This window comes from Cyprinus carpio, chromosome A5 (genome assembly GCF_018340385.1).
Source record: "Cyprinus carpio isolate SPL01 chromosome A5, ASM1834038v1, whole genome shotgun sequence".
NCBI lineage: Eukaryota > Metazoa > Chordata > Actinopteri > Cypriniformes > Cyprinidae > Cyprinus > Cyprinus carpio.
The window spans coordinates 15,992,848-16,010,533 of NC_056576.1; the positions used below are offsets into that span (position 1 = coordinate 15,992,848).

Below are 17,686 nucleotides of genomic sequence, written 5' to 3' on the forward strand. Positions count from 1 at the left end.
AAAAATGTTCGTATCCAAACAGTTTCAGTTTTTCTGTTTCTGTTGGAAAATGGAAAGTGAAACTGTCAAAATATCATCTTTTGTTTTCTGCAAAAAAAAAAAAAAAAAAAAAAAGAAACTCATGATGAGTTTTTTTGGCTGAACTATCCCTTTAATCTTTTCTTGTTTTTTCACTAGTGGTCCAGAGTCGTGAAGTATTTATATCCCTTCTGCATGTCACTACTGACGTGTGCTTTGTTTGCACTATATGATGTTTAGAGAAGGGAAGAGAGGGAAATACGATCCTGCAAACTGCCTTTTTTGCTCATCACACATTGTGATTGTGGCTCAGCACGTTCTTTTATCTCCACTGTTGTTTTATTGTCATTTTGCCATAATGGGATCGGTTGAGGATTAATTCTGAATAATATATGGTAATATTAAGATTCTAACATTGTTTTCAGCTATGGCAGAGTATTGCACATGAGGAAAGAATCTTGTTTAGTTATTGTAAAAATCAATTACAATTAAAAACCTCAGAGCATAACCCACTCGCTCAAATGCATGACTCTGTTCCTGTGAACCTGTTTGAGTCATCAGGCAGAGAGCAGGACAGTATCATGCCTTTTATAGAGAGCGGCAGGCCTGAGACTAATATTGACCAGAAGAAGTGTTTACTTAAGCCATGCAAATGGCATCACGTCACTTTTGTTAACACTTGTAGCTTTCTTTTGAAATGCATCAGAAAAGGGAGAGCTCCAAGAGACCTCTGTAAAATGAATCCTCTTATCTCTTCTGACCAAATTCCACTGTGTGGTGGGAAACACGGACCGATGAGCAGTGATAGTTGTAATTAAGGTCTGATAAAAGGAAAAGAGCTATGTGAAAAAATGCTGTCAGAAATGCAGGAAAAAAGTTATGTCCTCCTTTTCCAAGTTTTCTACTTCATTAACCTTCTCTCTCAAACAGAAATGCCTCCAAGAGCTAATTTTAGTTGGTTATCAATAGTCACAAAAATGCTCACCACTGGCTTAAAAAGTTAAGCTTTATGTCTTACTCTGGATAATATTATATTCACATATACATATATATTATTTGTATTTTTAATATAAGTTTAATGAAGGATTTAACTAGATTGATTGCTCGTCACTTTATGTTGTGAAGCTTCGAGAACCACAGTTTGACATGTTTATTACTGCAGTTGCCCACAACTATATCAAATATCCCAAAAATATTTTTTATATTATTTCCTTTATTTTAATTTATTAGCAAATTTGTTCTAAAAAAAATTTATTAAAACGTGTCGTCATGTTAATGAATTTGAAAGAAAATCACTTTGATGCTCATTAAACTTTATCAATGTTCACATTTATGTCAAAATATTGAAACATGACGTTAAAATTACAGAAATAATTAGCAGAAAACAAACAAACAAAAACAATTCTAGAAATAGCTATCAAACCAAACTAAAGATTTTGCCCTATTATTTGTGAACTGCATTTATAGTGGTACTATTTGATAAACTAGTACAAAGCCTTTGAACGGTAAAGATAACAATGTTTATCCATCCCATGTTCATGTTATATTTAGGCTCATGCTTCAAATTATGATTCTTGTGCCTTGTATAACTTCTGTAAATGGTGAATGTTGTACAGGTTAAGATGGTTATGAATCATGCAAATGTACTGTAAGATTTCAGTTAAAAACGCTATAGGCTATTACACTGATACGCAGGGGTCAAGAGCTTTTCTAGCGCTAAATAAACTTGTTTGGTATCGCCAGGCCAGCTTTGTGGTATACTGTATCTATAATTATGAACATTTTGGATGTTTTCTGTACAGTGGAGTTTGCAAATGTATATGCAGTCTTTTGGAAATATATGTACAGCTGAAGAGAGCTGCAACTCTAGCAAACATGCCTCATGTCTTTATTTTCTTTCCAAGTGCTGAGGATTTTCTTTATTTTCATTTAGTGTCAGGCAGCTGATCTTATGTCTTACAGAAATGTCACAGAATGTTTTTTTTTTCTCTTCTGTTTCTCTTCTTCAAAGCAAATGTAGTTCTTAAAATAAACTAATATCCTGTTACTCAGACACACAGTAGGCTAATTCAGGATCATAAATGGGAGGTGCAAAGTCCACAGTTGGTCTTATCTTAAATGGGCCCCTCCTCCTTCAGAACTTTCTTATCAAAGGACACATAAGTGACTAAAGATTCAGCCCTCATAACCATGGTAACCAAAAGGTTTGATTGTTATTAATACTGAATGGATTCTTAGAGCAACATTCAGAAATCTGAACCAACAATACATCTTAAGAAATCCCAATTCCAAGATTATACAACAAAGCATTCTAATACTGTGTAGCCTATAGATATAGCCTATTCAGGCAATTACCTTTTAGAAAATGCTTTTGGCATCTCTGGCTGAGGGATTTAAACTCAATCAGTTTCCAGAAAGCAACAAAACAATGACTAGATTTGTTGAAAGGAAAGAAAGGGAGAAAGATGCTTTTGCCACAGTAATGCCTTACAACAGTTTATCTAGAAAACAAAAATATATATAATGAAAGGATCACATGGTGGTGCGTATTTGCTGGAAGTTGAAGGAGCAGTATGAAATTCCCCTTAGACTTGGTAAATGAATAAACAAACATGAGTAGCCTACCACCTTCCTCCACGCGCACTACTGGAGTATCAACCAGCTTCCTGTGTTTTACACACGGTCACTCAGCAGTCATAGTATCGCACTGTCCAAGTCAACTGTCTACTAGATAGCGCCAAACTGACAGAAATACCCTTGCATTTCGTAAACTGATAACAATTTTTAAGATTGTGTGCATTCAGAGAGCACGCCAAAGTGAGACATCCTAAACTGTGTAATGATGGAGATTCACTTACTGGGTTATTTGACTGACACCAAAGTTAACACGGAGAATCTGGCCCTAATATCCTCCTAAGAAATAAAAAGAACGTACAGATAAAAATATTGAAATATTTTAAGTTGCTATTCAACCGGAAGTGAACCTTGCAGGCGATTCATGTGCCAGCCAGGTTGTTTCACGAACGTATGAATCCTTAATAGCGACGGCTTCATGAATATTAATTAGGTCACTTAACTGGACGCTAAGAGACAACGTCACCAGAAACTTAATTAATATCATAAGTAAAGTCTCGACCATCAGTTCTGCATTTACTATTCGTAACTTCGCTAATTTTTATAATATAGGACCGGAAGTTTTCAACAGCTAAATAGAGGTGCGCTATCAGTAGGATGGTGCTTGGACGTGACCTCCTTTCAGTTAATTCAGAGAAACAATGATTTGACTACTATGAGATACAACACTTTCTTGGTAAGTGAATCCAACATTTATTTAATTTGTTTTATACAAAATTAATCAAGGATGAAGAGGCTGAAAAAAGCTGTACAGACATTTCCAACACCGTTTGTAGAAAGAGAAGCTCTTTGGACAGCTCCAGCTCAGGTAGGCCGAATAGAAAACCCTTCTTAATCTATAGCCCAATGAAATGAACTGCATACATACTGTACTAGATGATTACAGCTGATCAACTGTAGTTTTTACACAAGTAAAGGAAATAATTGATGCATTGATTAAACCCAACATTGTCTTTTGTGTTGTGTGTAAAGACTTTGTTTTCATATAGTGTTTCACACAGGCCTAGTGATTACATCCTATTTGTACAGTGACTTTTATTGTTGTTGTGCCATTAATTGCAATGCTGGCATTCATTGTGGGTCTACTGGACAAAGTCAAAACCAAGTAAAACAGCAGGTAGACACATCTTGAAATCTTTCCTCAGTTCTTTCAATATTTCTTCTTATTTCCGACACATCTTGAAATCTTTCCTGAGTTTTTTCTGTATTTTTTATTAAAATAATTGCTTAAGGTTTTAAAGATTTTTTTGTTATCAACTGCTAAATTCAAATGTGCTTTCACGTGTTGGCTGGCGCTGAGCCAGAGAGAGGACACATTGGTTTTGATCACAACTTTTCAGTGTTTTCAACCACATAATGTTTATTTTAGTTTCAGACATATAAGTACTAAAAAAAACAATACATTTAGAGTTTGTAAAATACACACTGATGTTCAAGGAAGAGGCAATAATAATCCTTTCCATTATAATTAGACACGTTGTTTTTATTCATATCAGATACACATGTGTAAGTAACTTTAAACAGAAACTCTATTCTTCTCCCAGTTCACCAGCCACTTACTTTTATGTATTTCGGGAGAAGTGGATGAATTCACGTGTTGTAAATCCAACAGATCCGATTCTCTGAACTGCGTCTTCGGCACACAAACTAAGATGCCGTCGCGCATACACTCAACTAACGCGATCGTTATAAAGGTGTTTTAAAACACTTCCAACTTGCATATATTTGACAATCGGAATATCAGATATTTCATGCCATATCTAACAAATTTTGTGAATTTTTGAATAAAAAGGAAAAATGACATAAAAGCAGATCATTCATTCAGCTCTGTTGTTGTTGCGGTGTGTCACGTGACAAGCAATGACGCGTCACCATGGAAACCATAAAGTGACACATTCTAAATAACGGTTGCCTTAAAAAAAATAGTGTGTGTTTACTTTGTTATTAGACTTAGACATTATTAAGAGGTGTCCACCTGACACGCAAAAAATGCACCTCCCACTACAGCACCCCCAACTTAAAACCTCTTCCCACGGCCCTGCTTATTTCAGTTGTTTCTTTACTGCTTGTCACAATCTTTTTGAGTTGCAGTATCAAGAAGTCCAAGGGAAATGGTTAAGATCTGCATGGTAGTTCAACAAAATACAGCGAATACATTTCTCAGCTTTAACCACAGAAACTCATATACATTTTGATGTAACTCTACACTGTGCACATGCCCAACCAGACGACATCTTTCTTGTCATGCAGGGTGACAGTGAGGAGGCCGTTCCTTGAGCAAAACTCTGCGGTGGGTACCAACATTCCTGATTCATCTCATATAAACTATTTTTGCTCTGTTGGTTTGTCAGTCTTTGAGTGTCGTCTTGGGCAAAAACATCACTACCTGTGTTTTTTAATTACACTGAATGTTTAACAATTCCTCCTAGTTGTTGTAACTGACTCACTGTGCCTTTAAGATGTTGAATTCTTCCATCGCTTTTAGGAAAGAGAATCATTAAGAAAACTTGTTCCTTTGAATGGTAAGGCCATACCTTTTTCCTTACACAGTTTTATGTTGTTAACTTTTACATTAACTTGAGTGTGAGTAAATGATGACAGAGGCGAAGTGGCTCACCCAATGAGAAGTTGGTCATTTTACAAAATGGATGTAATTTATTAAATCATAATAGACGTCTTATTTTTTACTGTAACTTTATATATTTAATTTAAAAACATATTAAATAGTGGTTGACGTATTGTTTTTTACTGTAACTTTATATATTTAATTTAAAAACATATTAAATGTGAGTGTTAATGGTCAATTACAGGGGTTTAAGTGCTCTGCATTTACCCATCCGAAGTGCACACACACAGAGCAGTGAACACACACACACACTGTGAACACACACCCGGAGCAGTGGGCAGCCGTTAGATATGCGCCCGGGGAGCAGTTGGGGGTTCGATGCCTTGCTCAAGGGCACCTAAGTCATGGTATTGAAGGTGGAGAGAAATTTATAGGGACCATCTCTAAATTTACATACGACATTGGTATTCACGTTTCTAACTTAAATAGCATTCGAAGAGAATGAATTTCAGTCACACAACCAACTGTAAAGTGTTCATGTAGGTGTCAACTATCTAGGCACACCTTTTAGTTTTTTTAATATTTATTAAACTGTCAAATCATAAGTAACCATTGCTATTTTTCATTACCGAATGGGCTCAAACATAATTTGAGCTTTAAATTATGGCATATTTTGTGTTTGAGCACATTCTGTAATGAAAAAATAGCAATTTTTTACATATGATTTGACAGTTAAGTTGAATAAATATTTAAAAATCTAAAAAGGTGTGCATTATAGTTGATACCTCCACGAACACTTTAAAGTTGGTTTTATGATTAGTCATTCTATTCAAATTGAAGTTAGAAACATGTATAGCCTACCAATGTCGTATGTAACTTCAGAGACGGTCCCTAAATTTGCGACTTATCTAATGTCCAACGTCAAGTCTCGCCTACAATGTTATGTTTTCGGAAAACATCAATCGGATCAATTCTTTAAAAACTCTTAGCAATGAATCCGGGTCGTCTACAAAAGAAACTCGACCGACCACTTGCAGGTGATGGATTTATCGATCGGAAACGTCTGAACCAAGCGTGTTTGAAGCATTAGGTACAGCGTTTGATCCGCTAAACAGATGCGACCCTTTGTGGAAAGAAACACATAAACGTTGTGCTAGATACTATTCACAACAAACTGCGCGCATTTCTTCGCTCCTCGATCTTTACTCTCCTTTGAAGGCGAACTGACAGAGAGAGAATTGATTATCAGATCATCCGCGAAGCCCCGTTGTCTCAGACTGAGATAATGCTTTACAATAAACTTGTAGGCCCACCCACTTAAACATGTCTGGCTAGGCCCCTATAACAGACCTTACATTTTTGGGTGAATTATAATTCCTAAAAAATAATGAGTTATGCTGCAGTGTTTTCACTCTGTCTCACCTTTTCAGGAGAAGAATCGTTGAAGAAAACCTTTGATTTCTTTGAAGAAATAGATGTCCACTTTCATAACAGATTCTTTAGGTTCATTGGACTGAGTGATAATTCAATCAAAAGTGCAGAGTCTCTTTTTCCAGAAGACAGAATTTACAAACTGTTAAAAATCTGGATGGAAAAGGAGGGACTGAAGGCAGATTTCAACAGTCTTATTGAAGCATTAATCTATTTAGACCAAAGGCTGTCAGCAGAAAATATCATTGCAAAGGCAATTAGTAATGGTTACTTTAAATATGAAAATGAGTGAGTGGAAACATGCAAATATTGTCACCACCATATTCTCCTCAGAGAGCAAAGATATGCTTTTGATTTTATTTATTTATTGTACATGGCTTACCTTAGATAAGATGTTATGCCACTTTACAAAAATTAATTACATTTGAAAAATATATATATTTAAAACTTGTATTATTATGAAATGTGTGGTGTTATATGTTTTGATCTTATTATTTACCATTTTGTATACAAAATTGTGATGCGTGTCATGATCTTGAATAAAATGTTTACATGTGATTATTTTGTGAACTAATAAAAGCAGTTCATGTGTATCTTCGTTTTTCCTTTAATGATTGGGACGACGTTTTAAATAATCTTAAGGTTCTGAATATAGAGCTCACATACTTCTCTTGCTTCAAAGATGTTTCGTAATATATGTAAGAACTGCATTTCAGCTTGCTCGCCACCAGAGGGCACCTGATCTCCTGGAAAATAAGGATTTCAACCTCAAAGTTTGCAAATAGGGACAAGAGTGGGTGAAACAGATTCGTGAGAGTAGAATCTGATTTTAAACCACAGCAGTACAGAAGAAAAATACATGATCCTAAAATAAAATATATTTGTTATACAAGTTTTGTTCAAGGATGTTGGCGGTTGAAAGGCTTTCATAAATTCTACCTCTCTTTAAAACTTGATCATTCTCTGCATTATGCGGATTCCTTCATAATTTTGGGACATTTGTTTTTTTCTCGCCAGGGTAATGGTTTTGGGAAATTAGTTCCAGTGAAAAAAAAGGACATTGCAACTGAATGCTGACATCGCAGCAAAGTTTAATTTCCGTCTAAAGACAGATCTCATGAGGTAAGAGTATTTTTTTCAATTGTTAGTTTTATTTATTTAGTTATACTTGTGTAGTAATTTATCTGGGTAATTAATTTTTTCCCCAAAAGTAATAAAAATATAATCTAACAAATAATATTTACACTATCTTTCATTCGTAAATTAGGTTCTGTTTACTGGTTGTGGCTCTAAGGGATACAGCAAAAACCGGAAGCTAACAATAAATAGAATTGTCTACTTATTTGTTTGTATTTTATTAACGTCTACACCTACCCCAACCCTAAACCTACCCTTTACAATAATGCAAAAATAGTCATTATTGTTGTACAGTGTGAGAGAAAAAATACGCTATATTGATGTGCGCATGCCCAGTAGTTTTTGCTGTGGTCTAGCCTTAACCCTGTTCACTACACTTCCCATGAAGCCTTGCGGTTAAACAGGAAATTGTCATGTCGGCAAACAGGGCTGCGTTTCCCCAAAACATCGTAAGCTTGGTCGTTAAAGTTTGTATATGTTGTTTTTCTTTCTTGCCTGACATCTTATTGTAAGTTGTAATTTGTGAGATTGGTGGTTAGTTTTTGTATATGTTGTTTTTATTTGTTTTATTGAAAACTGTTTGCGCGGGTACTTCGTCTGTTTTCGAGTGTCCTCATACTGGCATTACGTCACAGAAAGAAAAGCCCTTTAAAGTTTTGAAATAAGATAATAATGGATAAGTATATGCATTAATCGGAGGGGATTTTTTGTGGCATTGTTTCCTTGCGTCTTGGAAGTAATTTGAACAGTTCTGTGTTATTAAGTTCTCTATTTGTACGGTATTTATAGTGTTGAGTGACATAATGTCCATTTCTTCCTTATCACTGCTAGTCTGTCCATTTTTGCTGTTCCTCATTTCTGCTATTTGTTTGCCATCTGGTCTGATTGTAGACGAAATCGAAAATCATAATGGGGAATCAAGGAAAGAGGAACTGAGATCAAAAAAAAGAAAAAACCGCTGTCACGAGGCTTTTGGAAATTTGTAAGACATCAGCTAAAGGTACTGCACATTAAGATGTGCTTCTCTTATAAAAACAGCCTTAGACACCTTGGATGCTCTTTGTTTAAAATTAAAGTTGAAAATCACTAGACTATTTGATTTTGAGATTTTTATAAGGTAAGTTAAAATATTAGAAATGGCTATTAATGTTGCTTATGTCTTTGGAAACACCTCTGTAATTAAGTGTACATTTAATACATGTGTCAGGTTAATTTCTCAAGATAAATAGCTTAAAGAATATTCATGTGCACTGTCTGTCTCTGCAGCACTCACAGGATGAGAGGAATTGTTGCCTTTTACCTAACCTATTTGCTGTGCCTGATATTGGGGATCATCTGTGTGGCATTAGTAGTTCACTGGAATTACAGCTATCGAGGTGGATTTGCATGGGACGGCTCAGCCAAGCACTTCAACTGGCACCCGGTCTTCATGGTCACTGGCATGGTGGTGCTTTATGGGAATGGTATGTTTGATTGGGTATTATTTCGGCTTGTGTTTCATGCTACTGTAGCTGTAATATGATAACACAACATTGCACAGTTAATGTGTTGTAAAAAAGTGTGTGGTTGTTTTATTGTTAGATTAGTGGGGAAGTCGTGGCCTAATGGTTAGAGTTGGACTCATAACCCAAAGGTTGCGGGTTCGACTCTCGTACCTGCAGGGATTGCGGGTGGGGGTAGTGAATGTACAGTGCTCTCAAGTTTGGCGGTTTTCAAACATAAGTTGTATAGGCTAATTGGTTAATAGACAAACCCAAATGTGCATGTACTGCATCCAATCAGTCATCACAATGTTGTAAACACACGCACACTGCAGAGGCGTTGATGCTGATGTTGACAGCCAGACTTACAGCCAGTCACGAGGGATCAGCAGACAGAGGTAATGATTCAAGAGTGATGGGTTTTTAGCGTGATAATATGATATTTGAAAGTATAACTGTATATTCAAGTAATTACAATGCCTAGATGTAATTAAGTTACAAGGTAAAGAGTGACTCAACTCTCAAAACATGAATTACTGTGGAGGGAGATGACATGAAGGCTCTAATATCACTGCATCTCTGAAATCAGAGTGCAGTTGAATAAATTAATCAAAATCAAAAGTAAATATCTAGGTCTTTATAATCCTGTCTTTTATCTTTTATATGGTCCAGATTGGTATACCTTTGAAAGCTGGCTTGATTAGTTTTGACTGTGCAAAGTTCTGTATTACGTTCTACAATATGAACTACACAAAAGACTTCTAGTTCTGAATCAAGTTAAAGTGCAACATGAAGGATTATAATACAGTATGTATCAATGAATGACACAGTTTTGAACGTCATGGTGTGTTCATGAATGAAAAATATGAAATACCTGCTAATTACTTAAATTTTTCATATCACTTATGTTGGCCACTTTTTGCATTTTAAATCACCTTTTTCTGACTGTTGACATTGAAAATGATGCATGTGTTTTGGTTAATTTCTTAATTGCCGTTTTGACAGTGTCTGCTTACATATTTTAATCATATTTGGTCATTCTCTTTAATGTAGCCTATTTGTCCTGTTTTGACCGGTTTACCTGGGAAATTTATATTATTTTGTTGACATCATTTTAAGGAGTTAAAACGGTCCTTATCAACCTTGATTGACATTTTGTTTTTCTTTTTTTTACCGGTTTACCTGGGAAATTTATATTATTGGTTGTTTTGGTTGGAGTGTTGGGTTTTGTGAGCTTTTGAGGTGGAAATCGTCCGTCCAGTCTGGCAACACTGGAAATATTATAATATTTGGCTAAATATTATATTATGTTGACTTCAGACTTTCTGACATCAGTGTCTTTTTTTTCCTTTATTAACCAGCGGCCATATTGTACCGTATTCCTCTGACGTGGGGTCACAATAAGCTCCCGTGGAAGCTGTTACATGCTGGACTTCTGCTCCTTTCTTTCATTCTGTCTGTAATCGGGCTTTGTGCGGTGTTCAACTACCATAACGCAAACAACATATCCAACCTTTATTCCCTCCATAGCTGGGTGGGGATTTGTACCACTGCACTTTTTACTGCACAGGTGAGTATCATGTTGAAAAGTGTTCATGTACAGTGTAGTGGTACATCTTCAGTTGTTTCTGTAAATAAGAAGTTTAAATAGTGGCTAAACAATGAACCATCTACATATGAATATGTTAAACTAAAATGTCTGTATCCAAAATGTTTGAAATTATCAGTGGTGTAAGTGAGAATTAAAGAAATTCTCAGTTTTTCTGATGCTTTTTCTAGTGGGTCATGGGTTTTAGCACGTTCCTCTTACCCTGCACTCCAATGTCAGCACGTGCTTTTATAAAGCCAACTCATGTTTGGATGGGAGGAATCATCTTGGTACTGAGCATTGTGTCTTGCATCTCAGGGATCAACGAAAAACTCTTTTTTGCACTGTAAGTGATCACACTACATAAACTGACTGGTATGGATTAGCTTTTGCAGTTAAGATCTAAAGAACTTAAATTTAACTTAATTATATATGGCTGTTGAATCTGTTTGACTAGATATGATCATTAAGCTCTAATCAGTCTGATCTGATCATTATGCTAAAATCAGTATGTTTTAAGATTTGAGGTATGAGGTATAAAGAAGTGGATAAAAAAAAAATCATGTACCCATAAATTTAGAACTCACAATAGATTTAGTGTATTGTCATGGCAAATGCGTTGTACTATTGGTTCTTTCCTCAGAAAAGAAAACACCAATGGGACGCTGCCTTATTCCGCATTACCACCAGAGGCAATAACTGCAAATTCATTGGGAGTCATCATTGTAGCATTTGGATTGGTTGTTTTGAAAATCTTATCCAATCAGATATGGCAGCGTCCTGAGACAGGCTATGAAGAGGGAGTTTACCAGGTAAAAGATAAAGGATTTTATGATGTCTTTGAGTTTGATGTACTTAATATTGTGACAAAAGTAATGCTAATTATTTTGTCTTGGTACAAATCTCTCTATATTCATAAATCAGTAGTTAAGAAAGTATGCAAACAGTTTTTTTTTTTCTTACAGGATTGGTTTAATATTATTGTTCCTTTGCTCTCATTTTCAGCCACTGGGGTATGATGGAAGCTGAAATGTCTGAAATCTCCATTCTGACTGATCTGCACTCTTCAATGGAATCAACGTCCTCTTATGTTACAACCATTAGTCTTCCTGTTTCAAATCATACAGTGCACTGCAGTTTAATGCAAATCTTCTCTTTATCATGCGTTACATTTGATTTGACTGTACTGCTGCTGCTGTTGGTGTAGAGCACAAGGAAAATGGTCATATGTAAAATCACTGCTTGATCGTCAGTGGTTTGTGCTTATTTATTATATGAGAAGACTTATGTAATAAATGATTGAAATCAAGGAAATACATGAAGGTATTGCCACTTCTTTGTTTGTTAAACCGGTTCAAACCGGTTGGGAAGGGCGTTCACACCAGGGACAAATCACCACGCATCATCATCAGCAAATACCCAATAGAAATCGAGACTGTCTCGCACGAATCAAAACACTCGGCAGAGGTGTATAAAATTTGCATATCTTCGCTAAACTCCAATCAGTTATTCTTTGATTGTTTGCAATTTACGCACTAAAACATAAACATAATGTAAAGCCGCACTAAATAATGTCCTAAAAGTAATGTAATTGAAGCGTTCAGAAAAACTGAGAAGTGATAAACAATACTATGACGATCAGGGATAAACAGGTCAATCCTAATTATTGAAATATCGCGAATACCACAACGCAAGCATAGCGCACCTGATACGTCTTTATTTGTTATATAATTTATTCGATTCCAAGATATGACTCTCAATAGACCTACTTCCCACTTGTTTTGCATTGTTGCGTCTGCCCCCTAAGAACCCCGCCCGCAGAAGGGTTGACGCAAGCATGGTTTCCACTAGGTCCGCTTTAAAGATTTATGTGTCAGTCCTCCCAAGGAAGTTCATTTAATTTCATCCGAATTCATCGAGATTTCAGTCTGCTATCATGTCTGGTCGAGGAAAAGGCGGTAAGGGGCTTGGAAAAGGTGGTGCAAAACGTCATCGCAAAGTTTTGAGAGACAACATCCAGGGAATCACAAAGCCAGCTATTCGCCGTCTAGCGCGTCGTGGTGGTGTGAAGCGTATTTCTGGTCTGATCTATGAAGAGACGCGAGGTGTATTGAAAGTGTTTCTTGAAAATGTTATTCGCGACGCTGTAACCTACACCGAGCATGCCAAGCGCAAGACTGTGACCGCTATGGACGTAGTGTACGCTCTGAAGCGTCAAGGCCGTACGCTGTATGGTTTTGGCGGTTAAATTTCACCCGGACCAGATTTTCCAAAAAAACAAAAAAGGCTCTTTTAAGAGCCGCCCAAACATTCAATTAAAAGTGCAAATTAATCTTTTAATTATTTTCTTCATTCTTTTCTTTATTTTCCTCTTTTTCTCCTGTTTTTTTTTCTTTAAGTTCCCCACAACACAAGTCCTGTTTTGATTAGATTACTACTCAAGTTTTAAAATGGAACAAAAAAAAAAAAAAAGCAAGCTGTTTATAATTAGTCGTTGTTACATAAACTGATACTTGCTCTAATTTAAAAAAAAAAACATGATTTGACAGTTCGTTAGTTAATAGGTGATCGGACTGAAATGTCAGTAAACCTTTTGACATTTTCATATTTACTAAATGTTTGTAAACTAGGCTACTTATTATAATATGATTAAATAATGTAAATGAGTAAGATTGATTTTAATAATAAATAAAGCATGAATATGTCTATGAATATAATTAGGCAATAAGGCACTATGGAAGTTACTCCTTATTGTGAATATTTATGGCTAAAGGCGGTTGTCATGCACAGTAGCCTACTTCCATAAGGGACAGTCTCGAATGACTTGTTTTGGTATTGCCTTTATAAAACGATTGCACCATTAAAATTATTAAGGAGTCCCTAAAATCGAGCCTGACATCTTTGCTTATCTGTTTATATGGTGTACCGGGTATCATGTTATATTCTAATATCACTGCACAGCATAGCGGATAATTATTTATGTCATGTCCAGGACTTCATCTTCAAGCGGAAGAACTGCGCCTAATGAATTTGCTTAAAAATAATAGTTTAATAAAATTCTAACTCACAATAACATACTCGATTAAAAACAGGAGTCTTTTTATTTGGGCTATTAAAAGTCCTGGCCTGTAATTTGTGCATTTCAATTAACAAATAAGGTCTAAGAGGCCTGCTAAATTATTAATATGGCCATGGCTTAAAGGGCGTTGTTAGGCACAACACACAGCGGATTGACTGTCACAAATACCACATAGGACCAACAGAATCATTAGGAATACAAATTCATTAAAACTATTTTATTAAGCAAACTCATAAAGTGCCATTCTTTCACAGGCAGACGTAACAGAAATCAAAAATAAATAAATAAATAAAAATCCCTGCGCATGAACGGGTCAAAGTTGTGGGATAACTGATAGGCCTACTGAAACGACTGACTGACCGATTACCATCCTTTATATATATATTTATATGTGTGTATGTGTGTGTGTAGGCAAAGTCTCTTTAATAGTTTATTCTATAGTCTTTGGTATAGTCTATGTATAGCCTATATATATATATATATATATATATATATATATATATATATATATATATATATATATATATATATATTAACTGCAAATTGACTATTAATAAAAGTCGTATTTATCATAAGTAAGCTTTTTGTGCCCTAGTCGATGTTTAATATTTCTTACTAATGAACAGCCATGAGTCCATACGCTATTAATCAGATGTTGAATAATGTACAAAAGGCAATCATAAGATTTTTCTTAAAATAAAGAGTGAAGATTCTGTCACACGCATTTATGAAATATTCCATAAACGTGTGTGACAGATAAAAAAAAAAAAAAAAAAAAAAAAAAGTTTTATTATTTAAAGTCGATCAACATCACCGTGCAGAAATAACGTGCAGCAATAGTTCCGCGCTGAACAATGAAGGAACGGAGTGAAAATCCTCGACGTTATTAAGCCTATTCGGATAAAAAGTGGCTAAGTGGCATTTTTACAACCACTAAATGTTATTGTAAGAATAGTAAAGTGTTTGTTAGTATTAAAATGTTGAAAAATTTGCCATAAATTCTTCAGAACAACATTATACACTGAGATAGCTTGCCTCTGTTATGGCACTCCTCTACTGTTGAGAGCACTTTCCCTTTAGATACTACAAACTCCCGTTTTATTACTAACAGGCAACGTCTTTAAATGTGTAATGTTGGTAAACTTGCTTATATATAAGTTATTCGAATCATGTACTGTGTGTTCAGATATGATCATTAATAGATCATTGTATCTCCGTGTGATTAGGTGAGGCTGAAATGGCTACAGCTTCGATCTGTGTTACCTTCACTAAAGAAAAACGCTTCAATTTTTTATTCCGTGAGCTGTCTTAGTTTTAAACCACCACAAATGTGTAGATTAGAGTCTTTTCTGTGCAAAGTGTCCATCATTTTAGTTGTGATTTTCGAATTTTAATATATAATCTACAAAAGAACAGAGGAAGTGCGATATTTCCCGCTGCGCCTCGCACTAAATTTTGACGCGTTTTGATTATTGTACAATAAACCGAGCGACGTTTTGCACAAAACATAAGCTGCCCTTAAAGAGGAAAGACTCAGCTATCGGGACGTGGTTTAAAGTCTACAATCCGTCACTCTTTATCGCGGAAAACCTTGTGTTTTTCAAGATCAGAAAACACATCTACGAATGACTCCGTCCTGTTGAGAGCGTCGGTTGAGGCGGTTGAGTCTATATGGTTCTCATCTCCCGTTTAAATCCCGCCCTCAGCTGTTGGATGTAAACATTGCTTGTTTGACAGCTCTGTACTACGAGACATCGGCTCCAAGTTTACTGAAACTATGGCAGAAACTGCTCCTGCTCCCGCGGCTGCTCCGGCCAAAGCCCCGAAGAAGAAGGCGGCAAAAGCGAAAAAGCCTGGACCAGGCGTGTCGGACCTTATCGTGAAGGCGGTTGCCGCTTCCAAAGAGCGCAAAGGAGTTTCCCTGGCGGCTCTGAAGAAGGCTTTGGCAGGTGGTGGATATGACGTTGAGAAAAACAACTCTCGCGTCAAGATTGCTTTAAAATCTCTGGTGAAAAAGGGGGTGCTTGTTCAAACCAAAGGCACCGGGGCATCCGGATCTTTCAAGGTGAGCAAGAAACCAGCCGCAAAGAAGCCCGTTAAGAAAGTTGTGGCGAAACCGAAGAAACCAGCCGTGAAGAAGAAGCCGGCAGCCAAGGCGGCAAAGCCCAAAAAGGCAGCAGTAAAGAAACCTGCCCCAAAGAAGTCTCCCAAAAAAGTGAAGAAACCGGCTGCGCCCAAGAAAGCCGCCAAAAGCCCGAAGAAAGTAAAGAAACCGGCTGTGAAGAAAGTTGCAAAGAGTCCTAAGAAGGTCAAAGCAGTGAAGCCTAAAGCTGCAAAGCCCAAGGCTGCCAAGGCGAAGAAGACGGCCGCTAAGAAGAAGTAGACTGCCACACTTCACTCCATAAACCAAAGGCTCTTTTAAGAGCCACCCCATCTTCACAGAAGTGCAAATATTCCTAATGCATGTAGGACGGCAAATGCCTTTTTACTAGACTGAGAATTTTTTTTTTTTTTTTTTGGGGTGGGATGAGACACTTTTTGAAATGTCTTGTTGGATAGGGTTTTATTGCTTATAAATATCACCAGCGCGAACGAGCCCGATCTCACGAGTACATATTTTACGAGCTAATTCGTACGAATTCGTACGACCAACTCGTACAATTCTGTGGAACGATCGAGTTGCACATTCGTATGAATTTGTGAATTATACACCAAACCCCGCCCCTAAACATGGCAGCAATCGTATACCTCTACGAATTACTCGTAAAATATGTCTTGTTGGATAGGGTTTTATTGCTTATAAATATCACCAGCGCGAACGAGCAGGACCAATACTTCTGTGGAAGATCGGTTTGTATTGATGGATGTTTTCAATCCTTCACAGATTACACAGAAGAGTCCGCTGGTTGGAAAGTGTCCGAAATGTGCATACATTGTTTAAAGTTCGTGTGCGAGCGTGTGTGCACCTGTTTTTATACAGTCTATGACTAAACAGTATGAGTGTTTTTATCACCATGTCACTGATACGTGTAATATTTATATTTTGTATATGATTATACTAGACTTTCCTGTAAATATAGCAATACAGAACACACATTTATAATTTATTCATTGTTAATGGTTTGTTGAATGTTGCTACAAAAGGCAAAAAAGATACATTCCATCAGTTTTTTTTTTGTATACTATTGTTTTTATCTTTTACTCATAAACCTATATTTTGTCCAAAACCTGTTTTAGTACAAAACTACCAACAAAAACAATTATGGTATCAGAAGATGAATGCTCATTTGTTTTCTTTATCTGCTTAATGTAGCCTACATCAATGTTAAACTAATTGTTTTTAAATTAAGGACACTTTTTCTTATTAAAAGCCATTTAATACTTTGGACAGACCTCTTTCTTTTTTCTGTAGAAAAAAATCAACTTAAAGATTTTAGCTTAAAATTTATATTAATGTATATGGGAATGTGAATGTCACTGCACATGATTTCACCATTTTGATTTAAGTTTTTCAAAATTTTGATTGTTTTTGCCTGTGGATGGGCATATGTAAATATTCAAAGTAGTCCATCAAATAATATGAGGTAACAAAAGCAGCAGGTATTATAAAAGAAAAAAAAAAACTGTCAGTCTGTCAGTGCCTTTTCCCTTTAAGAGTGAATAGAGGAGTCGTTTCAAAGTCAGGTGTTATTCATTTTCAGTAAAGTAAAGTCTTCAAGATGACAGACATGATTATTATTTCCTCCATTAAC

At 36.0% G+C, this 17,686-nt stretch overlaps 3 protein-coding genes and 1 long non-coding RNA gene across 7 annotated transcripts; all 4 read left to right on the top strand.

Moving 5' to 3' along the window:
- Window positions 1–3,068: 3,068 nt before the first annotated feature.
- Window positions 3,069–7,111, top strand: LOC122144364. Its single transcript, XR_006159676.1, has 5 exons — window positions 3,069–3,460; window positions 3,682–3,769; window positions 4,903–4,942; window positions 5,138–5,174; window positions 6,649–7,111. It is a non-coding gene; the product is annotated as an uncharacterized LOC122144364 (long non-coding RNA).
- Window positions 7,112–7,666: 555 nt separating this feature from the next.
- Window positions 7,667–12,171, top strand: LOC109090574 (lysosomal membrane ascorbate-dependent ferrireductase CYB561A3). 4 transcript variants are annotated; one of them, XM_019104410.2, is made up of 7 exons: window positions 7,667–7,771; window positions 8,678–8,903; window positions 9,053–9,249; window positions 10,629–10,837; window positions 11,047–11,201; window positions 11,499–11,667; window positions 11,861–12,171. In XM_019104410.2, the coding sequence occupies exons 3-7, from the start codon at window positions 9,063–9,065 to the stop codon at window positions 11,882–11,884; spliced, it is 744 nt and encodes a 247-aa protein (XP_018959955.1). In that variant the 5' UTR covers window positions 7,667–7,771; window positions 8,678–8,903; window positions 9,053–9,062; the 3' UTR covers window positions 11,885–12,171. The 4 variants fall into 4 exon arrangements, with proteins under 4 accessions (XP_018959955.1, XP_042611137.1, XP_018959953.1 ...); XM_042755203.1 differs by having other exon boundaries at window positions 8,678–8,786; XM_019104408.2 differs by lacking the exon at window positions 7,667–7,771 and adding an exon at window positions 8,106–8,235 and having other exon boundaries at window positions 8,678–8,786.
- Window positions 12,172–12,732: 561 nt separating this feature from the next.
- On the top strand, window positions 12,733–13,195 carry LOC109090890 (histone H4). The gene has a single exon (XM_019104718.2). The coding sequence runs from the start codon at window positions 12,792–12,794 to the stop codon at window positions 13,101–13,103; it is 312 nt and encodes a 103-aa protein (XP_018960263.1). The 5' UTR covers window positions 12,733–12,791; the 3' UTR covers window positions 13,104–13,195.
- Window positions 13,196–15,639: 2,444 nt separating this feature from the next.
- Window positions 15,640–16,514, top strand: LOC122144378 (histone H1-like). The gene has a single exon (XM_042755235.1). The coding sequence runs from the start codon at window positions 15,712–15,714 to the stop codon at window positions 16,315–16,317; it is 606 nt and encodes a 201-aa protein (XP_042611169.1). The 5' UTR covers window positions 15,640–15,711; the 3' UTR covers window positions 16,318–16,514.
- The last annotated feature ends 1,172 nt before the right edge of the window (window positions 16,515–17,686 follow it).

Bases quoted from the DNA above. Each gene is read 5' to 3' on its own strand.
- LOC109090574 (XM_019104410.2), top strand. From the start codon at position 9,063: ATGAGAGGAATTGTTGCCTTTTACCTAACCTATTTGCTGTGCCTGATA. The intron at 10,838-11,046 runs GTGAGTATCATG...TGCTTTTTCTAG, and splicing joins CTGCACTTTTTACTGCACAG to TGGGTCATGGGTTTTAGCAC. The intron at 11,202-11,498 runs GTAAGTGATCAC...TTCTTTCCTCAG, and splicing joins GAAAAACTCTTTTTTGCACT to AAAAGAAAACACCAATGGGA.
- LOC109090890 (XM_019104718.2), top strand. From the start codon at position 12,792: ATGTCTGGTCGAGGAAAAGGCGGTAAGGGGCTTGGAAAAGGTGGTGCA.
- LOC122144378 (XM_042755235.1), top strand. From the start codon at position 15,712: ATGGCAGAAACTGCTCCTGCTCCCGCGGCTGCTCCGGCCAAAGCCCCG.